Source organism: Mirounga angustirostris, unplaced genomic scaffold (genome assembly GCF_029215605.1).
Source record: "Mirounga angustirostris isolate CCGP_5_RB_7025 unplaced genomic scaffold, mMirAng1.0.hap1 SCAF_1, whole genome shotgun sequence".
NCBI lineage: Eukaryota > Metazoa > Chordata > Mammalia > Carnivora > Phocidae > Mirounga > Mirounga angustirostris.
Genome location: NW_026991709.1, coordinates 89,379,391 through 89,401,069, shown reverse-complemented (window position 1 = coordinate 89,401,069; position 21,679 = coordinate 89,379,391). Strand labels below are relative to the sequence as shown.

The window sequence follows — 21,679 nt, the reverse complement described above, 5'->3', positions numbered from 1 at the left end:
AGAAATGCCTTTGCCTCAAATCAGTCTGCTCAAACCAGCAAATGATTTGACATTCAAAGCTTCAGGAAACACTATATGAACATTTTTTTTCTCATTGTACAATAAAGATTCAATCATGGAACTGTCATAGGAAATTGAGATTCCGCCTTATGTTTTAAAGTTAATCTGCCAGAGTCATGTATTTATTTTGCTTATAAAATCACTTTTACAAGTAGGAAATCTTTTGTATGTGTTTCTCATTCTAATAAGATCTACCCAATCTCTCCTACTGTTTGAGTTAAAAACACTTTTGGTATCATCATAGTCAATACATGAAGTCAATCACCTAGGACAAACAAGGTTTTCTACAACAAATGTATATAACTCATGTTTATGACTAATTATCACTAATTCTTGAAACTCTTAAACTGAACTCTTTAGCATTGGAGAAGAACTTTTTGTAAATAGACTAAAAGAAATTTTGTAATAACAAGATATAGAAGTGGTGGTTTTAAGTGAAATATAATAATAACTTTTATATAAATATTAGCCACATTTCTTTCTTCTCTGAGCCATAGCTAATGATTAGAAGATGCTTCCCATTCTCAAAAATGCTTGAGTCCATTGCACAGTTTCTCATTATCTAGGCTCTTGTTACTGAAACTTATAGCCTCTGAAAATAATTTAATTTAACTAAGTCTGTACTTTAAAGTTGTAAGCTCCAAATACTTGTATTCTCTTAAACTATAGAATTTCTAGAGTAATCCTTTATTAGTGGATCACTTACCTTGTGTTAGATCTTGTTCTAAGCACCTTCAATAATTTATCTCATTTATTCATAGTAACGCTAAAATTATATGGGTCTGTAAGATATCGTGCAGAGGGGGAGGTTACATCATATTCAACGTGGACACTCACATACATGTATGCTGCCCAGTCCTCTCTCCTTAATACCAGGAATGTCTCTTCTAACCCATATAGCCTATGCTACACTCAATGGATGTTTTAGGCTCACTGTCTCAATCTCAATAATAATATAAACATTATGAAGTTTATATTATTATTATGCCCATTTCATAGATGAAGACCATGGGTTACACAGAAGTTAAGCCTTTTGCCCAGTCACCCTTTCCTAGATTTTTAATCTGATTCTCTGGCCCATGTGCTCCTTCCTTGTATATAGCAGTATACAGCACCCTGGTAGTTCTGGACTTTTCAAAGGGTCCATGCCCCCTGCATCTCATTCCTCTGCATGTTTGTAAATTTTCCCCTACCTGGTTGTCATCCTTTCATACCCCTGTTCAGCCCTAGTTAACGCTTCCTCTCTTGACAGAAGTATCTCAGAGATCACTTTCTTGGGGAACCTTTTCCCATAGTCTGTGCTACACCCAGTCACCTCTGAGTCTCCCTGGCACTTTGCATTTTTTATTCAACACATAGGTTTGTTCATGCATTTGTCTCTGATTGAATTATTCCTTACTTGAGGAATAAGGACCCATTTATCTTTGTTTTCACTGCCTATCCCAGGATCTGGCATGCATTACTTCTCGTTATTGAGTCAATTTGGGGTAAGAATGAATCCTAGATTATAGGGTAGCAGAAGAGAAATCTAGTCAGAATTATTTTTATTTTGTAAGATTAATATTTAATTATATTTGAATTATCTGAAAAGTTCAGAACATTTTAATTAACATGGACCTCTGCCAGCTCAGATTAGAGTTGTATATATCTATGATTCTGTGCATGATGCCACTCCCTTTCATGAAATCCCTGTTTGTATCTTTTTATTAGAGTTTACTTGTTAACCACTGGCCCTAAGGCAGTTAGCTAGTCAGTTGTCTGTTGAGCTCTGTTCTTTACCCACCACGGTGGGGCGCATAGAAAAATCATAAAACATAGTGAGGGACCTTAGAATCCAGCTGGGATAACAAATCTAATACACAGAAAATTTAAGTATAAATACTCCTAATCTGCAACCATAATACACCAGTGGGTTACTGAATTCAGACTGAAGACTACTTGTAGTTAATTAGCCCAGTTAGCCTAATACCACTCTGCAGGATATAACAAACTGTCATCCAAAACTGTGTAGGGGAGAAAATCTCCATCTGCCACTCCTATAGCAAGGTTATGAAATCAAACTCTCCTGGCTGGCAAAAGGCTTCCCTTTTTGGAAAGGTGCCATCTCAGACTTTTACTTAAAGTTCAGTGATCCAGGCCAATTCATGTCACTAATTCCATGGAACATTTGGTCTTCTGCAGTATGCTTAAAGTTTCCAATCCTTTTGATAACTCGTGACTATGTAACATACCATATTTTGCTTCTTGTGTTTCAATAGTATTACTACTCCATTAAGTTTTTATTTCTAGTCTATCCAGAACCTTTTTTTTTTTAAAGATTTTATTTATTTATTTATTTGAGTGAGAGAGAATGAGAGATAGCACGAGAGGGAAGAGGGTCAGAGGGAGAAGCAGACTTTCTGCTGAGCAGGGAGCCCGATGTGGGACTCGATCCCAGGACTCCAGGATCATGACCTGAGCCGAAGGCAGTCACTTAACCAACTGAGCCACCCAGGCGCCCCTATCCAGAACCTTTTCTAAAAAATAGCTGTGAGGGGCGCCTGGGTGGCTCAGTTGGTTAAGCGACTGCCTTCGGCTCAGGTCATGATCCTGGAGTCCCGCATCGGGCTCCCTGCTCAGCAGGGAGTCTGCTTCTCCCTCTGACCCTCCTCCCTCTCATGCTCTCTGTCTCTCATTCTCTCTGTCTCAAGTAAAAAAAAAAAAAAAAAAAAAAAAAAAATCTTTAAAAATAAAATAAAATAAAATAAAAAATAGCTGTGATAATGTAAACCATGCCAGGGTCTTTTTTTTTTTTTTTCCTTAAGTTACTAAACCACAGCTTTATTGCTTCTGCCCTTAGTTTTTCTTAAAAGTGATTTTGACAATGTGTAAGCTTAAATTTTGCCTTCATTATAATATATTATCCTCAATACACTTGTACATTTGTGACTTTTTTATTCTCCTGAGCTTCAAAGGAATAATTGTGTGTGTGTCTATTTTATGTTGTCTTATAGTTTCTCCAAGTAACTTCTACTTTTATTTTACTTTTATTTTTTTTGTCTTCTCTTCCTATAACAAACATCAACAGCAAAACAGAAGATTAAATAATTAACAAATACGTGATTTTTCTGTAGGGACAGTATATTTCCCCTGAATACAATCACTAAAATTTTATGGGCATCTAAAATGGATTGCTGCTTTCTTTTGTTTTCACCATGGAGATTTTCATTATTATTTGTTTTGTCAACCTTAAAAGTAAACAGCCAATTATTCTACCAGCAAATGGTTTTTTTTCTGGAATAGCAGAGGAATTGCAGGACCTGCAAACTATGGCAAACCATAGGCAAGTCTGGAGATCAATGGAGAGGACTGTCACTTTACTGAGAAATGAAGAAAGATGGGAGGGCTGCTTTGAATGAAGGAAAGTGAGAGTTCAGGGTGGTGATGGCTTCTCACTGGCTGAGTTGTTGTATTTTCCTATTTGCCGAGCTTGTTGCCTAACAGGGAGAACATTTTCCTTTCTCCTGCTGGGGTAGTAAAGTAAGCTTCTTCTAGTTGGGAATGCAAGGTATGTCTCTTCCTGTTGGGATCTGTCATTGGTTGAGGGCAGGGTGTGAGAGCTCCCCCTTTTGGTCTCCCCACTCCAACTTAAATGAGGTTTCCTTTATTCAATTTTACAGCTTATTTTAAGAAAATATGCTTCCCTTATTTTCACAGGTAAAAAGATGGCCTATCAGAAAGTCAATGCAGATCAAAGAGCACCAGGACACTCACAGTACTTAGACAATGATGACCTTCAAGCTACTGCCCTTGACTTAGAGTGGGACATGGAAAAGGAACTGGAGGAGCCTGGTTTTGACCAGTTCCAACTAGATAGTGCTGAGAATCAGAACCTGGAGAATCCAGAGACTGCAGATCTCAATCTTGATTCCATTCAACCAGCAACTTCACCCAAAGGAAGGTTTCAGAGACTTCAAGAAGAGTCTGACTATGTTACCCGTTATACAAGATCTGTGCCAAAGAGCAACCCCTGCAACTTTTGCCGCCTTTTAAAAATACTTTGCACAGCCATCATTTTATTTATTTTTGGGATTTTGATAGGCTATTATGCACTTAAAAAGTGTCCTTCAAATGCTACATCTTCAGCAATGCTTGATCTTCAGTTATACCAAGAGATTCTCCAGACAATCCAAGCAGAAGATATTAAGAAGTCTTTCAGGTAGGTGGAGAAGAAATGGATGTTGGTGGGATGCATTTCCTGGGAAGGAGGTCTCACAGGGGGTATTGAGTTGGTGATTTTGCCATGGTTTAAGGTTAGTCCAGCAAGCTGAGCAACAAAACTTACCAACATACCCTTCACAGAGAGGGTGCACATTTCAGATTTATGATACTGTAATATGAATTTATGATGCTGTTTTATTAATTGATATTAAGAACCACAACTACTGTGGAGACTAAAAGATTCCAGGTACTGCATATTCTCCCTCTTGGGAAGCCCAGGTAGGCCAAATTGAGATGCAAAGACAGCTGGATATATGTGTCATAAAAACTAGGGCATTGGCCATATGATTGAAAATTTTAATGACAGCAGAATGAAATAAAACTCTTTTATGGGCTGAAGTAACTGTCTCTTATGGTTAGAAGCACTGATAGTATTTGGTTTCCTGCATCCTTGGGCTTCTTAGTGAGCACATTTTTATTGAAAAACATTGGGTTCCATATATCAGGCAGTTCTAAAAGTTCATTTATCTCTCTAGGGTAAGTTTGCACATGACCTCTTTAGCCAGAATGTGTGATTTTTAAGTTGAATGATAAGAAAATATTCTTTAACTGGCATTAATTCTGAGTTCTTGGGAGAAGTTTCACTATTGCTATATAAAGGGTTTGCTAGTTTACATTTTTAATGAAATGAAGAATTGGAATAGTAGCTTTCCCATGTATTTTCCATATGTGCCAAGAAAGGACAGTCCTAAGTGAATCATATATGTTGTTCATGAGTAGATGAGAGAGAGGGATACTACTTCCCCAGGATATTCTTCCTGGATTACACTGGCTCATTACTGCCAAGCTGTTGGCATATGTGCCTTTTTAGGGATCTTCTAGTGAGCATACCCACTGAAAATGTATCATTGAATATGTGCTGAAATGTCATGTGTATTGTTGTTGTTGAGTTATTATTCTCTTCCTAAAGATCACGTCTGAATGACTAATGGCAATTTGTTTCCTACACCTTTCTATGTCTGCTATTCACTGTTGAATAAGCATGTAATATGCAGATAGTAAGACTTCCCATGATATTTCTCTATGTAAAATTGTTTATATAGTATTATAGTATTATAGTATGGTATTAATTGTTTAATAGAATTAATATGCCATTATCTTAACAAGGAGTGATTGTAGCAGTCAGGATCTAACAGACAACAGAAAACTCTCTGAATATAAAGCAGAGGGCACTGAAAGGAGAGAAATTACTCCATCAAAGGTAAAATCTAAGAGGGCAGTTGGGACAGTGAAGCAACCCAAAGAAAAGAAGCCATTACTAAGCCTAGGCTGGAGAGACAAAGGGGGCGGGGGTAACTTGGTGGACGCTGGAACTTTCTATGTACACAAGTGCAGGGGGGTGGAGATGTAGCCTCAGCTACTGAAGGCAGAGAGAAAGTAAGAAGTATCACAGCTTCTCCTTTTCTCCTCTTCTCCAGTATCCTACTGGTTATCCCACTGGCTGACCCCAGCAGGGGTACTGCTGACTCAGAGCCTGGGAAACTCTTTCTGAAGGGTTCAGCTCCCTGGAGGAGGGGTGGGGGTCTATATGCCTTTTGTGTACTAACTAGCCTATGTATTTATTTTCTTTCTCTGGCTTTCTTTGCCTTATTTTTTCCCCCAGCATTGTAGACAACTTTAAAAATGGATTTATGTCCTTTTTGCAAACAGGCAGCTGGTTCTAAAATTTTAAATGTATAATTAAATAAAAATATTCATTATTTTCCTCAGAATAGGAGTTGCATGACAGTAAGGAGTATATTCTCCTTTTAAACTTGAAAATCAACAAAATGTGTATTTCAAAGCTAGCTACAAAAATATAACCACTAGCAATTATATTGCCAGGCAGTATTCAGTGGTTGTCAATATTCACAACTCTACTCCATCAAATAGCCACATATTTTTCTTGAGATAAGAGATATTTCTTTAATCAATATTTTGGTACAAATATGTTTACAGTTACTTTCTCCAAATAATATCTGCTCATCCAAAACAACCTTTTCCCTAATAGTCATGTTAATGACATGCCTTATTATGAGTTCCTGCATTTACTAAGTCATCTTAGCATTAACTCTGTATGTCACAGGTTCTTTCCTACTGCTACTTTTCGTCAATTTGTATCAGTTTTGAGCTCATATTGGCCCACTGTTTTTTGTGCATCAGTTGCTCTCTCTCTTCTCTATTGGTTTTCCATCTCTGCCCACGCTCTAAGACCATGTCAGTTCTTTCCAAACATCCAAAAATGGTACAGTATAAAAGATATTCTTATAATAGATGAAATTGCAGATACCATGAGGGAATGGACCAAATTTGCTCAGCCCTGCAATAGACTCCTGTTGTGTAGCAGACATTGAATAAGTATTTTTCTAAGGGAAGAAATGAATGTCTGAATAAGTGAGAAACAGATCTGTATTTAATCGATCAATTATATTATGTATTTTGAAAATCACTTGACTTACCATTTATATTTTTCATGTTATCATTATATTCAAAACATTATAATACCTACTTATATTATAAAATATATTTATGTTATATAATTATAGTTACTCAGAGGATATGCTGTTTTCTGATTTAAAAAAAAAATGACAACTCATGTCAAAACCAGATACTGTAAAAATGTTAAGGTACACTGTTGATGTCTCAGTTAAAGCTAAAGCTTGAAGACAATTGATAGTGTGTTTCTCATTGGGACCAGCATGCAGAACTTGGGGGTAGGGAGGGTGGCATAATTCTCTGAGATGATCACCCAGTTTTAACCTATGAAAGGTTGGGAATGCTAAGAAATAGAGAAGTGGATAAAGAGGATTTTTTTTTTTTTTTTTTTTTTTTTTTTTGAGAGAGAGCTGCTAGTGGTGTTCAGTCCCAATTTCTTCTCAAGGAGGAAGCTTCAAGTCCAGTGAAAAAAGGGTTTAATAGAACTACTTGGAAGAGGGCGCCTGGGTGGCTCAGTTGGTTAAGCAACTGCCTTCAGCTCAGGTCATGATCCTGGAGTCCCGGGATCGAGTCCCGCATTGGGCTCCCTGCTCGGCAGGGAGTCTGCTTCTCCCTCTGACCCTCCCCCCTCTCATGCTCTCTGTCTCTCATTCTCTCTCTCTCAAATAAATAAATAAAATCTTTAAAAAAAAAAATAAGAAGGACAATAAAGACATTTAAAAAAAAAAAAAAGAACTACTTGGAAGAACTTGATAGCTGCCTCATACAGAGTGCCTGATTCCTACCTCAGACATCTAAGTGAAAAGATATAGACTGGTTAGTTGCTGATAAAAGTAGAAAAGAGAGGTTTTAGGTGGCCTATGGCAAAGTTTGCTTCTATGGACTCTATCAGGCAGACGGATAAATAGACAGACAGAGAATATGAATATGAATGAATGGGAGGGAGAGGATCACTAGGATTGTGCCCCTTCCCACCCCCCCACCTGCCATTCATATGTTGTGATCCTGATGGTCAACATGATGGTATTAGGAGATGGGGCCTCTGGGAGGTGTTTAGGTCATGAAGGTGTATCTCTCATAAATAAGACTAGTGGTCTTATAAAAGGAGGCTTCACAGAGCTCCTTAGTTCTTCTATCATGTGAGAACACAGTGAGGAGGTATTCTTTATGAACCAGAAAGAGGGATTTCACCAGCCATTGAATCTGCAGTGCTATGATTTTAGACTTCCCAGCCTCTAGAGCTATCAGAAATGTTTATAAGCCAACCAGTCTGTGGTATTTTGTTACGAAGCCCAAACGGACTGGGGGTCAGAGAGAGAAGAGATGTGGAAGGGAGGTGTCTTACAGATCTTTTCCAGTAAAGCTTCCTGGATGGCTAAAAAGAACTTATCAGATAGAGCTAGAAGTATGGGGCTGTGGAAGGAGTAAGTATTGGAGCTGGAGGAGAATGTATTACCCATATCAAAGGAAGGTTGGAAGTCCCAGGTGTGGGATGAATGGATCTCCAAAGAACCCACAAGGCAGACACAATAGGAAAATTCAGTTGACAACTCCAGCTAGATTCAGAAGGTACCATGCCAGTTCATGAGAGTATCTGTCAAGTGAGAACCTTTTGCTCCTGCTTTACCTATTCTCACTTGCTCCATTTCAGCCACGAAGTTAGAGACACGCAAAGCGAAGAAGCTGACTGCCCTCCCTTCTTTGACTTTAGGGCTTCCAATTTAAAGATGGTCAAAAGTGGGAAAAAGTTCAAAGTTCTGACTATTAAATGACACTGAACATTTTAATTGCTCACTTGAGGAAGTCAAGTCACGTAACAGTCACCAGGATTAATGGAGTTTTGTTTTTGTTTTGTTTGTTTTAATCTAGGAATAGGAAAAAAACTAGTCCCAATGAATAAATGTAAATGGAAGAGAAGAAAAGTACTTATGATTCCATTCCCTGAGTTAAAAGTTGTCTAATATAGAGGTTACACATGGGCTATTTTTATGTTTAGCATTATAGAAAAGTACATATTTGAATGATTCATAGGGAATCACTGATAGACATATTGACTGTATATCCTAATTTAAGAACCTAATTGTCCCATAATAAAGCCCACATAATACACCAGCTTAAGCCAAGTACTTGGTATGTTGACCAAATAAAAGAAAACCAATCAGAAGTTTAGACTTGATCCCATTTGTAGACATGGTCAAGGTTAGCATAGGAATATGAAGACCATGTTAGTGCATGTGTAAATGTATGTATGTGTGTATTAATCTTCTAATATGATTCTCTCAGTCACTTCTATGTGTAACTTTTGCTATTTGAAAAAATGCCTTCACTTTTTTACATTATTGGTTTATTTCACATATCTTCTGTGTAAGCCAACAGGGTATATTCAGATATATAGCAGATATATTCTGATGGGTCAGAATCAAAATAGGCCATTAAAAGTTGTTTTATTGTATGCTTTTGGTGCGTTGGAACAGTAACCACTTAGACAATGCAAGTTTATTGTAAGCATCAAAAGAGAAGGGTGGGCCCATACAATAATCTATGAATAGGAATTACTCACTTGATCAGGCCTTATTCATATAGAATCTGGACCCAGTTAACTCCAGGGACCTCAATAGCCATACTCCTCTGATTTTCACTGAAGTGTTGAAACACCAAAGTGACTTAACTCCCTTTCCATCTGTACTACTTTTTATCTGCCTTATTTTTTTTTCTTCTCCCAACTGCTATATCCCCCAGTATATGATTCTACCATTCCTATTCCCCAGAATGAAATATTATTTTGAGGGCCAGAGACATTTGTGACTCTGTGTCAAGTGTTTATCCCTGGTCTAATCAGCTTTGGCCAGTTGGGATGCTAGTCACCTTATATAAAACATGTTAACCTAGAGCTGTTGAGAGAACTCTTTAGCTTAGAAGAAGCTTCAGTGTAACAGGTATAATGTTGTATGTATATTATATAATGAAGTCACTGAGCCTTTATCACATATTTATCACATATATTGTTGAGGGAATGACCTGTGTGTGTGTGTGTCTGTGTGTGTGTTAAAGATCATAAGCACATTGCTGAATAAAGTATGTTAAAAACTTCAAACTTTAGTTACCAAATATAATACTCTAATAATAAGATATTTGAAATGGATGAACTAATGAGGTTTAGTGTATTTTTGAATGCAGGAATGTGTTGACTTTTGACAGCTATAGATACTGTGAAATGGTGAGAAAGAAAACATGGGCTGTATTTTAATTACGGCTAACATGGCATTTTTTGTTCTTTTTTAAATGGAAAGAACTTTGTTGTTTTTCTTTTCTTTTTTTTTTTAAGATTTTATTTATTTATCTGAGAGAGAATGGGAGACAGATAGCATGAGAGGGGGAGGATCAGAGGGAGAAGCAGACTCCCTGCCGAGCAGGGAGCCCGATGTGGGACTTGATCCCGGGACTCCAGGATCATGACCTGAGCCGAAGGCAGTTGCTTAACCAACTGAGCCCCCCAGGCGCCCGAACATTGTTGTTTTTCTTGCTTACAAGTAAAATATATAGAGAAAATTAGAATTAATAAAGTAAAAACCACCCATACTCCTATCATCCTCTTTCATCATTTTCTTTCTTTCTTTTCCAGTCAATAACCAAAATTGTATTATAACACATCTGTTCCTTTGTTATCTGCTTTAGAATGTTTTTTTGCCTACAATATATTTAGAATCATTTCTCAAGCCAATAAGTATAGATTTAAATCATTATATGAGAATACTGCTGGTATTCCATTATATAGATGTCATGAATTTATTGAACCTGTTTCTTATAAATGGACGTTTAGGTTGTCTCTACAAACATTCTTGTACATACGTCTTTGCTACTTTAATTATTCTTTTCTGATAGATTCCTGGAAACAAATCACAGATTCAGGGAGTTTAAATTTGTTTAGTTATTTGCTTTGTCTTGCCAAATTGCTTTTCAGAGCTGCCAACCTTCCAGTCCTTTATTTGTTTTGATAGGCCAAAAATAATGTTGACAAACTTTTTATATCTTAATTGACCATTTGAATTTCTTTTTACATCTATGAATTACTTTTTAAAGAATTTCCCCATGGTTTTTATAGGTTCTTTCCATGGTCTTTACAAGTTGAGAAACTTAAAATATTATAATAGTAAAATAGTCTATTGCTTTATGTATGGTACCCCATCTTTCTGGATTTTATTTAGTAGACACATTTATTAACAAAATAAAATGAACAATAAGCTATCTGGGGCTTATCTATTTTTAAATGTCTGCATTATCTGGGCAGGGGCAATATTTTTCATCACTGTCTGGCTTGGTACAAGCAATTAAGTTGAGTTAAGTTATGCTGTGAAATGTTCTTTACAAACATAAGGAAAACACCATATTTTTTTTAGTTGGTAATGAACTCTTCAAATATAGGTAGGAAATATAAATTTTCTTCAGCTGTATCTTGATGAACAAGATCTAATCTGAAAACCTAGGTAGCATTCAGTATTGTTTCATAAAAGTATATTACTTGTTGATATACTAAATTGAAATGGATTCTCAAATCTGTTTTTCTCTTTTTCTGAAATATACTTTTAAAAATCATCTACTGCTTTGCTGCTTCACCTCCTCCTCTTTCCCCTTCTTTTTCTTCTTTCTCCTCTTCCTCTTCCTTCAGGGCCTTTGTCAACAATAGTATATTTAGTTAGTAATACATGTAACTTGAGTGGTACCTTTCATAGTACCAATTAAACTTTGCCATCGACACTATTTGGTTATGTTACCTGGCTTTACTGACATTGAACTAAAGGGCTGGTGAATTTGCTGCACACATACTGCCACTTTCTGTGTTATGCCCCTTCTGTGTCTACGATAGTCATAACCCTCTTTTTCATTGTGCCCAGACCTTACCTCAGAGTCCTCAACCCAACACTCTTGGCAGCCTCTGTTAATTGATCAGAGGATTTGCCATTCTTGTTCTATGTTATCCCTATACTGGATCACATCACAAGAATTAGTTCATTTAAATTGATACTTTAGTTTTTAAATTGTATGAATGAATTTCTCCTGCAAGGGGAAAGTTCATACTTTTATCAGGCCAGCTAACTGCAGCAAGAACCCTAGACTCATAGCTACCCTATACTTCCAAGGAGTCTAAAATCTTAGAACCCTACTTGTTAGCAGGGTCACCTGATCACCTGAAAGGAGAAAATCTCCGTTCAAGCTATCTAGAGATAAAATCTATAATTCTGTCTTCCACCTAAATCATTGTTCACCTGCCTTCACTTACCATCCCTTGATCTAAGATAGTAAATAGTAGTGCTGGTTCTCTGTCCCATTCTTTTAACCCAGACACTAGATTTGTTTACCTGTTATAATATTATTGTCTTTCCTGTGCTCCCAGTGTGTCTTCATTTTGTCATCCTTCCCTTTCCGTATCTGTCACCCATGATTTCTTCCTTCTGTTTAAGAGCACTATAGTCCCTATGATTGATCTGGTTTCCTGTTCAACAAAGCTGACAACTACACATTCTCTTCAGTCTTAAATGAGGGAGGCAAGGTAGTCCTCACCTAAAGAAAAGCTGGCTGTGGAGTTCATGGAAGCCCACGGACTGTTTATGGTTTTCAGAGCTTTAGAAAGACTCCTTTAAATCCATGATTTTTCTTTCTTCTGATGCTACAGGACTCTCTCTTTTGCTGGTATGCTTTTGTACAAAGGCAAGGCTTGATGATGGTGATGCTCAGCAACTGTTTTCCTGTAGTCTCCAGATGCACTTTCCAGCCATCTGTCTGTCCTCCTCTGTTGTGTATTATTTTTTTGGTCTCTGTGTTCCCTACCCTTCGTATTTTTTTTGTTCCTCATCAATTTCAGTGTTCGAGAGAATGAAAACAGGAAGGTTGGGAGAAATGAAGAAGGTGATACAGCAACTGGCACTTTAATTAGCGAAAAACATGTAAATGTATAATAAAAGTGCACATAATTCAATTTATGCAAATGATAACAGAATGAATTTAACAGTAGTAGAGTGACAGTTCCTAAAGGAAGCAATTAGCTATTCTATCAATGATCTCTCTAGATAACAAATGTACATTGTCTTAAATTTAATCACAAAAAGAATACATAGTATAAGATTTGCTTAATTATGCATAGTATTTTATTGCTCTGGACTTTAGATAAAGGAACTGCTTCACTCAGAGTTTCTCAGTGTTATGCTGAATGACATTAATTCTTTTAACTGACTGGATGGACAGACCAATGAAAGCTATGCTCTTCACACTCTTTAGGCATCTGACCAGAGCAAGACCAGCATGCCCCATAGGATGAATCAGGATTATTGACAGGGGCTTTTGTCTGCAGTGACCTTATCAATCCTGACCTGTTCAAATACTAGGCATCCTTTGAGGTCTGACTCATGTTCTTTTCGATCTCCCTACCAGTTGAATTCTCTCTCTCTCCTTGTAACTTGCAGAGTTTCTTTCTTTCTTTTTTTTTTTTTTTTTTCTTTTTGTTGGCATGAATCACTTTCTGCTCCCTGCACAGAGTCTGGCACAGTACTTGAGTCCCGGCATGCAAATACTCAGTAAATCTTTACTGTGGGAGAGAATGAACCTGGAATATCTAGACCTTCTTGATAAAGCCTTCACTTGCGTGTGGTTTCTTTTCTTTTTCTTTCTTTCTTTTTTTTTCTTTTTTTTAGAAAAAGTATGTATGTTTCTGGTTATTGATCTATATTATTGGAATTTGAAATTAGAATCGTATGTGTGACTTTAGATATATAATGTAATGTGTATATATATTATGTATATATAATATATTATGGCATACACACACACACACAAATGACTTTGGTTTCTGAGTATATTTTATCTACATTGTCATAGTCTGTGCTATTTTTTTTTTATTTTGATGGTAGAGGATTTGCTTTTCCCTTATGTAAACATATGCTGAATATCTTCTATATTCCAGGCACTCTGCCAGTCACTCTACATTTTTAAATAATATTCTGTTTAATGTGGTGAACATTCTTTTGCTAGCAAGAAGTGAAAGTAAAAATTTCACAAAAAGGTAATTTCTGCGATCGCAGGTTTTATGGAGGAACAAAGTAGATCCCATCACAGGTCTTTTTATGCTCTGCCAGCAAGGGGTTGTCTTAGTCTAGGGCCAGTTCTGCTGGAAGGTTTGCTTTCTTCCTGCTTTCCTGCTGTCTTGCCCTCTCCGTCCTGCCTCCCTCCCCATCCCTTGCCCACTTTCCCTTCCAGGCACACATAAATTTTTTTTATTCTCAAAGTTACATACTAAGATTAGGTTACTCAACTTCCTAGTAAACACCTGTTCTTTTCTTAATCTTCTTTACTGAATCTGATATAAAACATCAAGACTGTGTTAAATTGTTAAGGATCAAGATGCAGATACTTTAGTTTTTCAAATTTGACTTCTGTTGCATTCTTAGTGGGAGGAATATATTTTACATAATGAAAGGACTCTTTTGCAGTGACTATGTTCTATGGTCAATGAAATATTTCCACTAAATATATCAAGGTCATTTGTGCTTACTGGCTACCTATCCTGAAAATGGTTTAACCTTAAGACTTGTCACAGCTTTCTTAAATCTTCCCTGCATTGACTATAATATGCTTTTTTATCTGTTCACTTCTTGATCTTATTCATTTCAAAAAAGAAACAGGATCAGTCAGATGTAGTACAAGGCAAAAACAAGCTTTTTTCTTTGAGGATAAAGTATGTCAGTTTCCTGTGGATTCACTTGACTTCCCGACACTCTAGCGATAGAAAAGTTGGTAATGATCACATTCGGTAGAGTGAAGTATAAGTTAAACACAGAAAGGTTGGGAACTGATTACATACTTCTCTCTTTCATGTTCCTTTTTAATGTCAATGAAATCAAGATTCAAATGGCAGACATGGCCCTTTGAGATATGCCATTTGAAAATCTCAATCCGTGCTTTAGAAATTAAGCAAAATGCTCGAAAATTGTGGATAAAAGTATCAATCCTATAATCTCATCAGGGTGGTTACAGGGGAAATTTAAATGAAAATATATGGGAAAATAGATGATTTATGCGTATTTACCAAATCAAAATAAGTACTTTATTACAGTCACTTAAAAATTTTTCAAATAGATGTTTCCAGCTGATAGGAGAGAAAGTAAAGTTGTCTAGTAATTCAAGTACCTAAAAAGGGGTGATGAAAACTTCTTCCTTATTGCCTCTATCCTGGGAAACTATCACAGAATGGATCGATAAGTTTATTTTCCAAATTTTAGATGCTTATAACTACAGTGTAATTGTTAATTTTATGTGTCAACTTGGCTAGGCCACAGTGCATAGATGTTTGGTCAAATTATTCTAGATATTTCTGCAGGAGGTATTTTTTAATAAAGATTTTATTTATTTATTTGTCAGAGAGAGAGAAAGAGCACAAGCAGGGTGGGGCTGCAGGCAGAGGGAGAAGCAGGCTCCCCACTGAGCAAGGAGCCTGATGTGGGACTCGATCCCATGACCCTGGGATCATGACCTGAGCCAAAGGCAGATGCTTAACTGACTGAGCCACCCAAGTGTCCCTGCAGGAGGTATTTTTTAAAAATGAAATTAAGATTTAAATCAGTAGACTGAGTAAGGCAGATTACCTTCATTATGGTAATTAACGGATGAGTCTTATCCAATCAGTTGAAGCCCTTAATAGAAAAAGATTTAGGTCTCAGAAAGAGAAGGGAATTCTGCAAGAAAATTGCCTTTGAACTTGAATTGCAGCTCTTCCCTGGGACTCCAGCCTTCTGGTCTGCCCCACAAATTTTGGATTTGTCAAGTTTCTACAGTTGTGTAAGCCAGTTCCTTAAAATAATCTCTCTCTCTCTCTCTTTCCCTCTCTCTGTATATATGTATGTATGTTGGTTTTCTTTCTCTGGAGAATCCTAAGTAATAGTACATACAGATTTAGGGAGCTTAAATAAACCCATACAATTTGGCTGGTTGTTTTTTTTTTTTTTTTTCCATAGAATAATTTAGTCAGCCTTTAGGATTAAACTGAACAATATGGAAAGCTGTTACTGATATGAAAAAAAAATAGTGCCCATTATTATCCTTATTTCATTAATAAATTTCAGATCTTATTTTTTATGTAATACTCTTAAACTTAGGTAAGGATAAAAGTTGAAATTCTGTATGTATAACAGGTATTTCAAATATTTTATTAAAGATTTTAATTTTATTCAGTTTGTGGCATCAAAAATGTAGTCAACTCCCCAAGCAAAAACGCACTTTCCAAATTTTATAAAGTGTCCTTATTATCTGGGGAAAACAAAAAAAGACAATCAACTTCTCTTCCCTTTCATTATAACTGGAGCAAATATATTAAATTTTATATGCCTGATTTGGGAAATCAGTTTCTGTCTTCAATAACTGATTGTGTGTTATAGCTGGGTCCTTTACAAATGAAGTGCACTTATATTGCTTAAAAATTGCTTTCCTGTGCAACATGATGTAGTAATGAGTTAAATCCAAATGAGCCTTATATTCACAATGTCATAATATGTAACTCATCCCCTGTGGAACTTTTTTATTATCTAATACAAGACAAGCTAATGTCTTCCACTCATGGCTCACTTCTCAGAAGGCTATGCAGCTTTCAGTATTAGAAATAAAGAAAGAAAACTATGATTTGAGATCAAATTACCTTTTTATAAACTCTCTAAGTCACAGAGAGCACCTTAACATGTCCTAAAGTATGCAAATCAAAATCTGAGAACAAGAAACAAAAGGAGTAGTTCCACTTCTATGGAGTACATTTCTATCTGTGAGAGAAAAATGAAACTGAACATTTTTCTTTGAACAGAACTGTGTGCAGGTGGTTTTTACCTTCAATAAAAATAAAATAAGTGTGGGCGTTTTCTATTTCTTCACTTGGTTTCATCATATTAACTATTCTGTAGGGAACAACTTGTACGATCAGCTTGTACCAATATTGTAGTTCAAGCTGCTACATAGATTCAAAAGCTCTAATTTATTAGCCTGATAATTTTTGTAATTCGATGAAACGTCAGATATTCCCTTATTACAGCTGTCTTAGGTGTGTCTCAGTGGCATACTGGAATTTGACTATTTCAAAATGTATCTTACTATTTCATATGGGCAAAAAGCAGAGGGAGAAAAATGTTTATTTTAGTCCAGTGGGGCAGCCAAGATAAATTGTATCAGGTTTTCATAGGCTTCTACTTCTCGTGGTTTTACTGTGGGTTTTTTTTTTTTTTTTCCCTTGGCTGAGACCCTAGCAGATTTTTTCTGCATCTTGCTCTGTGAACCTTCACTGGATCTGAATCAGCTGCTGCTGGTGTAACACATGCTCCAGATAGAAGCCTTTCCTTCTTATTTTAAGTAGAGAAACTAAATTTCTATAAGATGGCTCTCTCCTGGTTTTAATTTTTTTTTTTTAAAGATTTTATTTATTTATTTGACATTGAGACAGCGAGAGGGAACACAAGCAGGGGGAGTGGGGGAGGGAGAAGCAGGCTTCCCGCCCAGCAGGGAGCCCGATGCGGGGCTCAATCCCAGGACCCTGGGATCATGACCTGAGCCGAAGGCAGACGCTTAACGACTGAGCCATCCAGGCACCCCTAATTTTTAAATTATATTTCAGTCAAATAATTAAAATCATACACAACGATAAGCACATTATCTATATAGAAAATTATTAGGGAGTTAAGGGCAATATCAAAACTGTGCACTGTTACGTGGAAAGGAGACATCTCAAGTTTCTAATTGAAGGGTTTGTATTGTTCTTCATCAAATTTATATTCCATTTTTAGGGATGCCTGGGTGGCTCAGTTGGTTAAGCATCTGCCTTTTGCTCAGGTCGTGATCCCAGGATAAGCTGGGAGCCTGCTTCTCTCTCTGCCCTGGCGCTCCCTCTGCTTGTGCTCTCTCTCTCTGGCAAATAAATAAAATCTAAAATATATATATATTCCATTTTTAAAATGCTACCTTAGCCTACAATCACAAGACTTAATCAAGGTGCCTTTTAACATGGTGCATTTATTCATACTTGTATTTATTAATTTAATGAATATGTATTCCGGGCCTACTGAATGCTGAGCTGGAGACAAAGCAATGAACAAGACATACAAGATACCTGCATTTATGTGTTTATATTCCTATTGGAATGTCCAGATTGAAGCAATGGGAACATACTTGTATATGTAAAATATAGTGACACAAAACTACACATGTGTTAAATTAGAAACAGAGGGAGGGAGAAAGAGAGGGAGAGAGAGAGAGAGATTGACTTTAACTTGCAATGGTCAGTTCAATTTCAAATGGACACTTAGTGGGTTCCGGGAGGATTGATTAATCCCTCTGTACCTCTAAGGCAGGCTGCCTAGGGAACTGCAGCCTTGCTCAGCTGTTTGGCAGAGCCTGCCCCTCCTCCTTGCTCTGGGGACTGCCATAGAGCTTTTCCCCCTACTAATTTCTGTGCTTTTCGCTGCTACCTTGGCAAACAACAACCAAAACAAACACACATATACACACACAGAGAGTAACAAACAAACAAAAACAAACCCACGTCTAAAGAGTGAGTTCAGCAGGAAGCAACAGGTGGGGGGGGATGGTAAGCTTTGACCATTCTTGAATTTCTATTCATTTGCAATATTCAACATGGATTTTAACTAGCAAGAAACCCTGTGCTTCATGGCTCCTTCTTTTTAAACTTATTGAAGATAGAATAACTTAAAGTTCTGCTTTTCTTCTCAAAATAGCCTCATTGCTGAAGATTGCCTCATATCTCCTAGTTTTTGTTGTTATTGTTTTCATAAATTTCACATTACATATAGAACTGGTATGGTATAAATAGTAAGATAAAAATCTTTTGTATAGCTCAGTCTTATTCTGAAATAACCATTCTAAGGATGATATGTTAATCTTGGATTCTTGTGTTCTTAGTTCTTGTTTAAACAGTGGCAATCTTTTGAAAGAGTTGCAGTTTGCTAATTATATGCAATTATGGTCTGACACCCAGTGGTGCATGTTAACTTTTTAAGACTGCAGGCAATATCAGTGAGGAGAGTTGCTTTACAGATTTGAAAGTTAAACAAAAATATCCACATGGTGTTTGTGTGTGTGTGTGTTTACCGTCTTACAGTGTCATTTGATTCTGTCAATGGATAGGGACATAGGATTGGAAGGTGCTCTGCAGTAGTCTTTTTTTCAGTTACACTTTTGGCAGGAAATGTGGAGAAGAAGTTGAGACCACAGGATTTGAGGAGGCTTAAGGCAGGGGTTCTAAGAAAGTAGTACCTGTGTGGCAATCATAATGGTAGAGAAGATAGTGATTGCTGCTGCTGATTCCAGAAATAACTTTTTTTTTCCCCCTGTGCTGGGAATAGGGAAAAATTGAGTGACAGAAAATATTGATAATAAGCAATGCTATAATAATCTGTAAGCAGGGAAAAGAAATTGGGCATTGTGAGAAATGTCACTTAGAAAATAATTTGCTAATTGGCTGGAGGAAAAAAGCTGTGAAAATGACACAGGATGATTAAAAAATTATGAAAGCTAGACAACAATTTGGGGTGAGAGAAATAAGACGACAATCAAAATGAATTAAATTTTCCCTCTGCCTGGTGATTTGAGAGAGGGCTTCTGGATTAGAAACCTGGGTTAGAAAGTAATCAATAAAGGCAATACTACTGTGAGAATCTAGTTTAGAAAATTCTTAGAAGGGAAGAAAAGGTGCTACAGTGTAAGCTAATGGGAGAAGGAGTCAACCATAGAGCAGTGGAGAAATGGCTACTTAGCTGTTCAGATCTTAGAGGTCTTCTTCCCATATTTTGTGAGGGCTATGTACAAGCCCTCGGACAAAGGGGATGATTTGCTGGGTAATATTGATCCAGCCAGAGTTCAAGTCTTGGAAGGAAAGTAAGCACGTGAAGAGGAATCCAGAGAAATCTGCAGAACTTAGCAGAAAACCAAGCATACTCTAGGTCTCATTTGACCTTGCAAAGGTGCCCAGGACTTTCCAGAATCTATACCTAAACTGCACACTCAGTGTTTGATAGAGGTCACACCGTAGTTTTCTGTGTATTAAACTATTTAATACAACTCTGTCATAGGAATATTTATGTCTGGTGCTTCTGAAATCCCCCCAAGTGCAGGGAAATAGGAATATGCCCCTAGGGCTATTGTTGACATTAGATACCAACTCAGGTGCTGTGCTAATGATCTAGGTATCACCCTACAATCCCTTGTAGGCAGCTACAAGAGTATATTTGGGAAAATATAATAAAGACTTGGTTTCCATCTGCTCCCAAATTAGTTCCACCCTGAAGCTATTCTCCCACCTCTACTGTGGTCCACAGATAACTTTAGCGCAGGTGACTTCCTACAACATTGGAAACTATTGCTTGTGATTCAGGCAGTTGGGGAAACATAAATTAGGGTCATTCCACAGATATCATTATTACCTGCAGTGCCAATACTGCATTTCTCTGATGGGCACATCTTGGTTTTTTGAGGATTTGAAGCCAAGAGAATTTATATCACAGCAACTCAAACAACCTCGAAATGACTTGAAATCAGTGTGGTTGTGACCAAATCCCTGCTGCACTCTATGCTGCTGTATGATCACGAGCAATTCCTTGAACTTACGACAAAACAGTTTCCTCATTTATAAAATGTAGGCAATAATAGTCTGATCTTCAAAAAGTACTTAGGATATAGCATGTAAGAAACAATATTATCTGTTATTTATTATTGTTGCTGTTGTTTTTGTTGGTAAAGGTCTTTAACCACCCCCCAGTGGCAATTTCTCATTGACCACCCTCCTTCATAGACTGGTTTCTTGGAATGTGGCCCAGCCTAGGTCTCTTCCCTTTCTCCCCGCTCTCCTCTCAACTTTACTCTCTTCTTCCCCAAGTTCACGTTGCCATTTATTTTTTTCTGGTTATCTTCCAAGGCATGCCACTAGTTTCACTTTCCATATTCAAGTATTTTCCTAAACAAAGTTCTCTTTCTGAGAAATTTGATGTCAGCCAAAATAATACTTGTTTTTTGTGCCAAATGTACGATCATATCTATAAAGTAAACTTTTATTGCCCCTTGCAAATACATTTAAGTATCTTAGGTCTCAACTCATATGAGGAAGAATCCAACCTCCTTAGTGAAAGTTACACTCCTTTATTTTGACACAACAGCAGGAAGCAGGTAAGAAGCAGAAGTCCATTCTTCTTAAATCATATTGTAAATGCTTGCGAAGTAAGTTAGGAGAATTTCATGGAAGTCTTTGGAGCAAAGCTGATGGTTAGAAGCTCTGAAACAATGAGAAATCATCAAAAGGTTTTGGGTAGAAGAATTGCAAGACCAGATGTGCCTTCTGAGGAGATCAGTTTCTGAAGGATAGGTTAGAGACAGGGAGAGACTTAAAACAGGAAGGGCAGTGCAGAGATGGTGTGAAGTCACAGCTGTTTGTCAGGTGTGCAGTCAGTGAGGTATTTGCTGGTGGGGCATCAGTGGGGAGGTGTACACACTACGACAAAGGCCGAAACGAGGGGCATAATATACAAAACTGATTTTGTATCCACTGCCCAATTTTGATTAAAATTCTCAGGCTTTGGGACTACAGCATGGGTATCAGTTCTTCTTGCCAAGAGTCTGTTAATATCTGTGGAAAGTCTGAGATTTTACTGAGCCACCAAACTCACGAGTTAGTCTGTCATAATTTCATGGACACTTGCAGAGAGCCCCGAATCAAAGATGGAAGATAGTTTATTACAGTACAGCAAGAAGCATAAGCATCGTGTTTGTATGAATTCCTTGAGCCCCACTTCCCACAGGGTGATGAAAGGAGGGCGAGTTGACACCTGAACATGTCGTAGTCACATTATAGAAGAGGAACCTTGAACTTAGGGATCCTCGATCTTTTTTTTTTTTTTTTAAGATTCATTTATTT

The 21,679-nt window shown here is 37.1% G+C and overlaps 1 protein-coding gene across 1 annotated transcript in view; it reads left to right on the top strand.

Annotated features, from left to right (window-relative positions):
* Window positions 1-21,679, top strand: part of NAALADL2 (N-acetylated alpha-linked acidic dipeptidase like 2) — a 1,210,813-nt gene that overhangs the window by 521,337 nt on the left and 667,797 nt on the right. The window contains exon 4 of the mRNA XM_064590309.1: window positions 3,757-4,258. Within this exon, the coding sequence (XP_064446379.1) occupies window positions 3,757-4,258 (502 nt within the window). The remainder of the gene's footprint in view (window positions 1-3,756; window positions 4,259-21,679) is intronic.